Source organism: Chanos chanos, chromosome 8 (genome assembly GCF_902362185.1).
Source record: "Chanos chanos chromosome 8, fChaCha1.1, whole genome shotgun sequence".
NCBI lineage: Eukaryota > Metazoa > Chordata > Actinopteri > Gonorynchiformes > Chanidae > Chanos > Chanos chanos.
Genome location: NC_044502.1, coordinates 3,051,322 through 3,062,500, shown reverse-complemented (window position 1 = coordinate 3,062,500; position 11,179 = coordinate 3,051,322). Strand labels below are relative to the sequence as shown.

The following is an 11,179-nucleotide window of genomic DNA, read 5'->3' as shown; positions in this document are numbered from 1 at the left end:
CACTCATTCAATCACAGAGCGGTTTCCAATAAACCAGAACTGCAAACCAGACTGACAAATGATCCCCCATGACTTAAGAAAACATTATATTTACAAAAAAAAAAAACCCTTTACATGCTTTTCAGGGCGCCTTTTTGTTTTTATTTCCATAGAGTTTGGATGTGAGTGAGTCAAACTAAAGAGAGAGAGAAAGATGAGGTCATAGAGGTAGCAGCAGACTCTCACACAGGAGCCAACAGTGAGCTCTGAGTTCCACTAAAACCAGTGGAAGTTTTGGCATTGCAAACCAGCGCGCTGGTAATTTCCTCCAGAGTTCTGGAACAAACATCTTCTCCTTCAGTTACCGGCCTGGAGTTGTTTTTGGGGGGGGGGGGGGGGGGGGGGGGTTGTTGTTTGTTTGTTGTTTTCTGTCTTTCTCTGTAGTTAAAAGGCCAAAACGTCTTTGCTGAGATAAGGGTAAAGGAGGCACAGCTGTAAGACAGAGCGACACACACAGAGCTGTGTTTCCTGGAGCCGTGATTAGAGGGGATGTTGACACTGGGCAGAAGGCCGGAGAGATGCGGGTCAGTGGGACAAACGCTGGCCAATCCCCAAGCCGAGTCGATCCGAATCCCCGCCCACCTGCCGGCCGAAACCCCGCCTCCTTTTGTTTACATGCGTCTCTCTTGTCTGCCTGCCTTAGTGGGCCATCAGTCAAATCCCTCGCTCCGTGACATGAGAACGTGACACGGGCCCTAACACCCCTCCGCTTCCTGCCTGGGCTTCGCAAAACAATCAAGCCCAAACGGAGGAAATCGGGATGGACGTGAATTTCCTTTCTTGAATTCGGTCCAGTGTTCCAGCTAGCTCTAGATCCCATATGGGAGACAGATGGATTATGACATTATACAGTTGATATATATATATACATATATGGAAACATGCATGGAAACTCTTCTGACGCGTGGAGCGCCGACTCCTGTTTTCATAAGCTCTCCTCAATCCCCTCTTTCTCCTCCTCCTCATCTTGGCAGCGACTGGCGCTCACTCACTCGCTGGCTCCACCAAAACAGCCGCCGTGTACAGTTGCTTGGCTGTGACAGGCTAAGAGCATCTCTGTATCGACATCAGCCCACGGGAGCATAAGAACTGCTGCGATCATCAGTTTCCACCGGCTAATGATGAGGCCTGTGGTCCATTCTGCTGCATCTGTTTTTTGCTGAGCAGGTAAAAAAAAAAAAAATCGCGACCCCTCTCAGAGGCCTGGACGCACGCGGCGGGACGGCTATTGATAGCTCGTCGCTTTAGCAAACATGTCACAGCTCCATGAGAGCAATGACTCAGCTCATCAGAGGGCGCGGTGACACGATAAAGTGGAACTGAGACGCAGGCACGAAGGAACAAGCGACGTATGAATCCTCTTCGCTTAAGCCAGTAAATTTCATAAACCCGACGGACAGTTTGTCGGGGTGAGTCAGGGGCGGACGTCTCAAAACACACGCCAAGGGCTATCAGGTCACCGCCGTAATCAAAACGAAACACGGACAGTCCCCCCCCCCCCCCCCCCCTCGAACATGTTTACCACTAGAAGTGATGTCACTGTTATGCACAAACACACAGGCACTCGCAGTTAATATTTGCTTTTGACACCCTTTTCAAATTATCCCCATCTTTTACAGTGCAAACATTTGGAGGCAACTGTTTCCATCTGTCTGCATCGCAGTAAACAGTGTTGAGCAAGAGGCGTGAGCTACGGTAAGAAAATCCACACGGAATCTAGAGATGTCTCTGAGCATCCTAAACACAGGCTAAGAGCCGGGCTCTTCCATAAACACCAGACATAAACCATCTCTCTGTTTATTCCCACAGACACTCGCTAACTCTGCACGCGTAAACGGGCACTCAGGACACTTCCCTCCAAATATCAAACCAAGCGCCAAGTTTGGACAGTGATCATAAGGCCAGTGAAGGAGGGTTCCACATATCAAACAAGGAGCAGGTTCCTGTTAACCTTTTGTGGGAGATTTTTGTTTTCTTTTTTTTACCAAAAGCCAGGGTACATAAACCAACAGTAGAAATACAGCTGGTTATGGATAAGCGTGAAACTTTTGTTTTATTTAATGTAAACAAATGATAATCTTTTGCTGATTCTAGCAAAGTTTCAGAAAATGTTTATAAACAAATACAAAACCTTATAAGCGTGTAATTGATGTTTACAATGAAATTTAGAAGTTGGGTTTGTCCAATATTATGATGTCGGAGGCAGAGTTGCAACAATACCGAGAAGGCTGCAAAGGTCCATGGTTAGAACGGTCATTTTTTATTTGAAGTTTTAAGTGGAACCAGGTGACTGTTTTATTTACAGCACAGATGGCGCATTCAAAGTGCAAACAAGGCAATAAAACAGAATAATTCCACAGTCTTGTATCTGAGATCAGACATTTTTATGTCGAAGCCACAAACCTCCATTTCTATAACATAAACAGTCTTTGATAACATTCCATATAGGCCAGTGACTGGACTGAATATGAAAGGATCTAGGCTTGAAAAGGGTGGGAAAGCATTTCAAAGAGCATTCACATGATTGTCATAGAGAGAGGGATAGAGAGAGAGAGATAGGGAGAGAGAGAGGGAGAAAGAGAGGGAGAGAGAGAAAGAGAGAGAGAGAGAAGGGAGAGAGAGAGAGAGGGATATAGAGAGAGAGAGAGAGATAGGGAGAGAGAGGGAGAGAGAGAAAGAGAGAGAGAGAAGGGAAAGAGAGGGAGAGAAGGGAGAGGGAGATAGAGAGAGAGAGAGAGAGAGAGAGAAGGGAGAGAGAAGAGAGGGAGAGAGAGAGGGAGAGAGAGAGAGAGAGAGAGAGAGAGAAGGGAGAGAGAGAGATAGGGAGAGAGAGAGAGAGAGAGAAGGGAGAGAGAGAGATAGGGAGAGAGAGAGATAGGGAGAGAGAGAGAGAGAGAGGGGAGAGGGTGAGAGAGAGAGAGAGAGAGATAGGGAGAGAGAGAGGGAGAAAGAGAGAGAGAGAGAGAAGGGAGAGAGAGAGAGAGAAGGGAGAGAGAGAGAGAGAGAGAGATAGGGAGGGAGAGAGAGAGAGAGAGAGAGAGAGGGAGAGAGAGAGAGAGAGAGAGAGAGAGGAGTCAGCCACACATTCTTACGTCAGCTCAAAACTCGTTCTACGCCTTTCTACCCCACAAACAAACGGAGGAAAACGAACGTGGCCGTGTTTTAGGTGCAGACAGAGAGAGAGAGAGAGAGAGAGAGCTGTCTGTCGGCTAAGAGGCTTTGACGAAGCGCTCACCCCTGTCGTCTGTTTAACAGATGTAAGCTGTTGACAGTTCAGTCTCATAGACTGGAACCAGGGGCCTTCAGACCCGGCCTTCCCTTCCATTCACTGCAATGATATCAAAGGGTGAGACAGAGCCAAGTGTCTGACAATGTGATCTTGGTCAAATTTTCACTTCCCTACACTACTCTAAGGGTGGAGGGAATGAAGGTGGAAAGGAAGTACGGATAGTGTTTTAAGCGTTTGGGTATTGGAACAAGCCCCAGTTTCTCCATCTGCATGCCCGTTTCATCAGTAGGTATAAAGGATTGGCTAGACAGGGAATAGGGTGGCTAATGAGTGTATCTAATGTGAAAAGCATGGACGGGGAGGCTTAAGGAGCAAACAGGCAGAAGACGGAAGACTAATTCTTCCCTGATTTCCCTTCACGGAAAGCAGATCGGATTTAGCCTGTTGAATACGTGGCTTAGATATTTTCAGATCCGAAAAAAAGCCAAAGCGTATGGAATCAGCTTGTGTGACATCTACGACGGTGAGAAAATCCTGAAAAAAAAACAAACAAACAAAAAAAAAAAACAAAGCTCGTGCAACTCAGGAACCCAAAGAAAACCGGTCACCATTTAGACAATGCTTTCCAGATGTGGTCAACGGACCTTATAGGTCATGGAGCAGCAGGGGCACAGAACTGGTAAAAAAAAAACAAAAAAACAGTATGGCGTTAACTAGTGCTGAAACCAGACCTCTAAGAACATCCTCTAAGAACCTCCTCTAAGAACCTCCTCTAAGGTAGAGCAGTAATACAAGTGTAATACGACAGCAAAACAGTTCAAGCCAAGCAGGTCTCCACCGACTTTACACATATAACCACACGTTAATCATGGGGCACTGTTTACCTAACTCCTCTGAGAATACCCTAAACCACAAACAATACATGGGGACAGCCAGTAAAATAGTTATACACGTGTCATACAACAGCTAAACAGTTTGGGTCAAACAGGTTTCCACTGACTTTACAGATATAGCCATTTTGAACATCATGGACCACTGTTTACCCGATCCATCCTTACATCGGACCCCACCGCCCACTGCATCATTGGGTTCCTCCAGCAATAGCAAACCAGATCCAATTCATCAAGGGCTTGGTGATCAGCTGTGTTACGCCGCCATAGTGTTCAATCACACTCTCGGGTTTAAGCCTGTCTGAATCCTGCTATTCTTAAATGGCTTTCTCATTGAGTACAGTATCCAAGGAAAAATTTCCAACCAGGCCTCCGATCTTATTATAGCACTAAGACCAGCCCAGCGAAAGCACTTAACTTTAGCCTACACGAAAGGGACGAATCCATCCAAATACCTCTGGATCTGGACGCTACGTCCAACACTAATCAATTATTGCTAATCAATTCACAGCTATCTTCCTTCCCATTAAACACAAGCGATGGATTTCACACTGGTGAGACCCCATCTAACGTTGAGAGCTGCAGTTAGCTTTTTGTTCATCTTGGCAATGCAATGCATTTTTCAACTAGTCATACGCCACTTCATTGTTTTCCTGCTTCTTTCAAAGTGGATTCTAAAATTATTTCGCCAGTCTTAACATGCTATACTGGCTTACCACCTTAATTTTGGAGTGCTTGCCAAAGCTCAACCAGTGTTCAAACAGCAAGTTCTTGAATTTTTTTTTCTTTTTTTTGCAGACACCAAAACAACACGGACTGCCCCTCTTGCAAATCAAACATGCAAGTTCATGATGTTAAATAGCAGTGGACACAAACAAGGTTGGTTTGGCTTTTAGTGAAAAGAACCATGATCCAATTAAAAGTGCTTCTTACAACATTTGCTTTCTTATAAGAACTACCTGCGTTTCTCTTACAAGTATTCATATTCGCATTGTTTTAGCTGTCGTTGCCTGTTCCGTCATGGTCTGAAGTGGAGAGTCTGGCCAACACGTGACGTCAAGAGTCTGATGTTCAATCGATCGTTTGATGCTGAGCGACTGACGTCACAGCTTTCGCCAAGTGAATGACGCGTAAGGAGTCACAGAGCTTTCTCAACAAGATGCAGCACTAATGGTGATTACATATATGCTAATTCGGGTCCCCCAAGTGAGCAATTGTCTTAAGCAGACAAATAACCCATTGGATTGTCACAGTCTATTCGTTCTGTAAAATGCTGCCCCTCAAACAACGTGGGAAATCATGTAGGTCAATCTGCCAACAATGCTTGTCGCTTCCTTTAGCAAATAATGCGTCTTTGTTCGTACTGTCTAAAGCCGCCTCTCATTTTTCGACAAAAAGGTTCTCCATTGAAATTATGAATGCAACGCATGCCACAAACGGTAGCAGCGTCATAGTCTCCACGCTGTTTTCATGACGGGGAGGATGGGTGAGGGTAGCGGAAAAAAATGCTGTCCTCGTGTCCTGAGTCATTTTCAAGTTGAATTATTTTTTTCTGCGGCAAAATAACTCAATGTAAACATTCGGTGGTGTTTTATTACAGACAGCGATATTGTTTGAGGTTCTTATCTTATTCGAATATCTGCTAAAAACGTTTTGCGCAGTATGACAGCGCCGCACATGAACACACACACACACACACACACACACCACATAAAAAATGATAAAACCATGAACTTACCTCCCGTGCAATTTGACTTAGGGCATCATCCTCTGCTGTCATTTTGTCTCTGTTCGGAACTCTTTTCCTTCCCGTAACTTGAGTTGCCATTTTTGGATATCGATAATTTTTTGAAGGACTAGCCTAATAATCAGAATGACCTAGTACCAGATAGCACCGGTGGAGAACAAGTAGGGATTCCTCAAAACAAACATGACTGTCATAGAAAAAATGCCAGAAGATGAAAAGGAACGACGTATAATTGTTCAAATACAGTATAAATTATACATTAGCTTTCCACGACACAAATGCGATGGCATTTTGATACATCCCCTCGGTCTTGCGCTGTGGCCTCAAGCACATCAAAAATAATACGCTCGCCTGTTGCTGTTGAACACACAAATCGCTTTCACGTATCAAAACATCAGACAGAAAAAACAACCAGAGAGGATATGATCTGTCACATTTGTTAATCCGCCATTATAACAGTACTTATAAAATTGTATTTTTCTACTCCGAAACAGGCTACGGCGCATCCTCCAGAATGATCGTTATGTGCTTCGGTTATCTCTAGATGCGATTCAAAAAATTCTCTCATCCAAGCAGAACTTTAAACGACACCACCCCAGGCTGCTTGTGGGAACTTGGGCTTTGTCTCTTGGGCTAGGCAATCCCGGATGATGACCAGTTCGGGCGAGGAGAATGTGTTCCGGGATACAACCCAATGGTACAACCCGCTCTCAACTCCGTAACACTGGACGCGCATCTAAATGTGGGCGTGACCGGAATAACCTATCCCCAACCGACTAATACTCTGCCGTCACAGAAGTTAATCATATAGCCTAGGTAAGAGATGGACCCAGGTGCCTACGCCTGCCATAGGCTACGCTCTTCCTCAACTGTCCCTTGAATCATTCTGTTATCTAAAATTAGCATGAATTTGAACAACCGGCGCTACTTTGACTACCGGGCAAATATGAGAGCCGTGTTCATCATTACGGGACACATCGAAGAGGAGGATTTCAGGGGACGGTTGGAGAACAGATGAAAAATGTCTTTGAACCAGTCTCTCCATTCAGTCCTTGGGAGCCCCTTGTGCACAATGGGTCACGTTTGCTGTGATTTAATCCACAGCATACCAATCTTAAACTAATAAAGATCTTAATAATTAGTCGATTATTTGAATCAGATGTGCCAGAGATGGAAAAGACTGTGTGGAACGCCTCAAGGATTCGTGAAGGCCAGACAAAGAGCCACCACAAATATTTGTTTAAAAAATGAAACACTAACAAACCGACAACAAATACTTTATGTCACAGTGTACAAATGTCTGTGTAATAACTTATGTAAACCATGTGTTCTTTGTCGCATTGACTCTTCATTCAGCTGTTGTTTTTAATTTCAGTAAAAGCGCTTAATGGACATTGCTCCTGCCCAATCTTCCCGTTACCTACTTGATTGTCTGTTTGTCTTGTCTCTGTGTCTGCCCATCTATCTACATCTGTTCATCTGTCCTCTTTGTCTATTTAGGCGTGACCTCGATTTTTTTTTATCCCGTCTCTAGATGGCATATATTTTCTGTTATTTGTTTGTAGGTTACTGTATTGTCGGCACAGATTTAAGGGAACAGATTAACGTAATTAATTTCAGATGTTTGGTGTACTAGCGCCCTCTAGAGATTCCAAAAGACCACTGCTTTTAATTATTCACTGATGTTCTTCCAATTTAAAAGTTTTCCACTTATCCAGAGCCACTTAACAGAAATTACAAACAGAGACACAGAACATTTTACCACGCATAGCTCCACAGCTCAAAAGTTTTACACAGCACAAAATCCTACTTTTATTTGGTTGAACTCAACAAAACGATTGTCGACTTGCTTATGAACAGTCAAGCAAGTTGAATTACAATAAAGGAATTGTAATATTGCATGGTTTTACGATCGAGGTTTACATTTCATTTCATGGTTATGTGCATTACTCAAAAATACCAGTTCATCGGTGTCAAGTGAGTGTCTCTTCAAATTAAGATGGTAATTCATATCTTGCCTACTCTTCACATTCTGTAGTCTGGACGAGTTGGAAAGGAGACTGGAACGATATAGTGGAACCGACCACACCCCCTCTCTGGAATTAGAACATTTTTAGGGATTATCCTTTGATTAAGTAAGAGCTCTGTGGTGATTGTGACACACCTGAGCAGTTTCAATGATTTTAACACATCTGATACTAAATCCAGATGCCACGATAATGGTCTGACGAAAGCTGTAATTGATAGTGAATTGAATTGAAATTAATTAAATTTAACTGAACCGAATTTAACTGAACTGAATCCAGCCGAATCAAATTGAATTAAACTGAATTGAATTTTTAAAGAAATTCTCTGAAGCGTTTATGTTGCAAATTCTATAAAGATCCATTTTTATGCACCCGCCTTTGCATTGTTACATTTTTTTAGGGGGATTTTCTGCCAGCTCTTGTGCAGTTAAACAGTGGGATCAGAGACTGTTTGCCAGGAGAGCTGAAACAGCTAATCTGTGACATCCTTCTGACCCATCATTCCTGGAAGACGTTTCCTTTTTCAGTAGAAGGAGGCCTCAACTGTTCCCAGTACACACACACACACACACACACACACACACACACGTGGATAAGCTGCAGCTGATATCCCTGAACGTCTCGGGGAAGCTATCAGAGCCTGCTCAGCGCCGTGGGGGTGTCTGGGACAGGAAAGACAAGTTGCCTGATTTAACCCCCCCCCCACCCTCACCCACTTGCCCCACCCCCCACTTTTGGAAGCACACCGGACACATACTCAGTTCAGGCTTTAGTATACCCTCTGGACCATGTGCACATATAGCCCGATATCCCATTTACAGTAACTGCTCCCATAAGAGCAGATTTCTCAGAGGTCCCTGATGAAAATGGCCATACTGTGGCTGCAGGCAGATCCCACTGAGTGAGGCGTCTGTCACACGTAACATGTTGCTGTGTTTTAATGGCTGGAGAAAAAAGAAACCAGCTCAATACCAAAACACTGTCTCTTATTGGTACGAGCTGGTCGGAGAACCGGCGCAGGAAAAATCTGTTTGGTTCTCTTCATACTTTCTTCCAGTCAGTGAGAATACAGCCCAGGGCAGTGGATCACGCGTGAATTACAATAACAAACTCAGTCAGGCTGCTAAATGGCTCCAGCGAGCAGATTCAGCCCAGTTTAATGTTGCTGAATGTTAGTCAATGCCTGGTCCTGTCATAAGAAATACACCCCCCCTCCCCCAGATACAGGACTAGGATCTCCACATCTGCCAGTCTGTGACAAAGCCCCATGTGAATGGCAGGTCAGCAGAGAGTTAAACAGGCAGAGCAGAAAATGATTTTCTCTGCAATGGCTGCAAAAAAAAAAAAAAAAAAAAAATTCCTTCAGATGCTTAAAGACCTTGTCGGTCCTGTCGTGTTTCCATTTACATACAGTGTCTGCATTGTGTTTGCGTGCATTTGCTCCACTGTGGCCAGTGCTGTCACCACATGGCACAGTTCACTCTCTCACGGGCTGAATCAGACCAACCAGTGCATAATCAGAAGTGCGCCTAATGTCTGGGCAAGGTCTATTCCCAATACAGCTATGCCCTTAACTCCCAGTCACTGTCCTAGCACTGCATAGATAATGTGGGCAAGGGCTATAGTAGGACCCACACCCTGCCAAAGGCCCTGTTTATGGAACTGATGTTCCTGTTCAGAGGCATGTTTTGAGGGCGGCAAAAAGAAGCCAGTGAATGCCATGCACCAGGACAGAATGGTACAGCTATGATCATCTGTGAACTTTAGGCGCTTTCGCACCGGAGGAACTTTTCATAGTTCTTAGAACTGTTGGAGAAAGTACCCCCTTTTTGGCGTGTTCGCACCGCAGGAACTTAGAATGATTTTAGTTCTAAGAACGCCGTTTTGAGGGGCTTTTTTAGCCCCTACTCCAGGGTAGGTACTTTTGCAGCACAATAGGAACCTTGTGACGTAGGTGTACAGCCATTGGCCCAGACGCAGGTATACGATGATTGCAACCGCCATTTTTAAAGATCCGTGCAAAATATAAAGTCTTAGAACGTATTTCATTTAGCTTTTGATATTCATGTCTCAAAATGTCTGGAATTGTAGGAGGGGGCACATCGTTTTTATGTTTTATTTTACCGGTATTTTATATCCCCCAAAAATGAACATTTTGCAACGTCCAATGTATATTTGAACATTGAAGAGGTAGCGTACACTCCGCTTCGGTAGGTGCTTGTGTGTCTGCTTGTGTGGCTGTGATCCGCATTTTAACCTAAAATAAGAATGTGTTTATCCAGCTTACGATTTTAGGGCTGCGGCAGGGAAAAAGGGGGAAAAAAAACACGATGCCGCGAGTAAGGGTCAGGCACAAGCGCTATGCTAGCACCCGAAAAGTACTATGCCCATTCTGTCATTCAAATTCAATAAAACTCATTGTGTATACTGTAGTCTAGTTTGTCGATTTCTTTTGCCGCAGTAATGGTTCTTTTTTTCCTTTTGGAGGTATTTAAAAGGTCTTAAAAGTCATTAAATTTGTACTTCAAAATGTGCAGCTATCCTGGTTAGTCGTAAACAACAGCTCTTAGCTGCTATACCGTCGGCCGGCTTACGTCAATTCAGCGTTCCTACTGGCGGTGCGAAAGCAAACAGAAAAAAGGCCCTAGAACGAATGTAGTTCTAGGGGAAGCTCCACAGGGGGTAGTTCCTATCGAATTAGACCCTAGAACTGTTCGGTGCGAAAGCGCCTTTTCACTTCAGAATTATTGTAATTGCAAGGGAACTTGCAGGGGTGCTTAAGCACTTAAAAAAAAACCCTCTACTAACAAACTCTAACGTTAGACAAGCAGCATGGTAAAATGTGATCCGAACTCTCCGCCCATAAGAATACGTCACACAGATTTGGAATTACATCAGCCTACAGTGATGGCCTTTGGAGGTCACGCAACTGCTGAGCGAGCAAGTTCATTGAATCCTGTAGGGGGCAGCATACACCTCAGTGTGAAATGGTTGAGTCTGGATAATGTCAGTTTGTCAACATGACTCAGAAAGAGACCGTTGTTTTAATCAGCCATTATTGGTTTTTTGGTTTGTTCAGACAAAAGGCCACACGATGATGAATAAACTTGATAAAATTTATTTAACATTTCATAAGCATGGCTGGAAGCAATAGTTTTGGTTTAAAGCACTTGACAATTTGGAATGGAGCAGCATAACATTTGGAATGACGCCATCAATATTTCCTTGACACATATATATATATATA

The 11,179-nt window shown here is 44.0% G+C and overlaps 1 protein-coding gene across 1 annotated transcript in view; it reads right to left on the bottom strand.

The window, feature by feature from the left end:
* The window catches only part of lrrfip1b (leucine rich repeat (in FLII) interacting protein 1b), a 37,154-nt gene extending 30,572 nt beyond the window's left edge, over window positions 1-6,582 (bottom strand). The window contains exon 1 of the mRNA XM_030781375.1: window positions 5,897-6,582. Within this exon, the coding sequence (XP_030637235.1) occupies window positions 5,897-5,986 (90 nt within the window). The 5' untranslated portion in view covers window positions 5,987-6,582. The remainder of the gene's footprint in view (window positions 1-5,896) is intronic.
* Window positions 6,583-11,179: the final 4,597 nt, after the last annotated feature.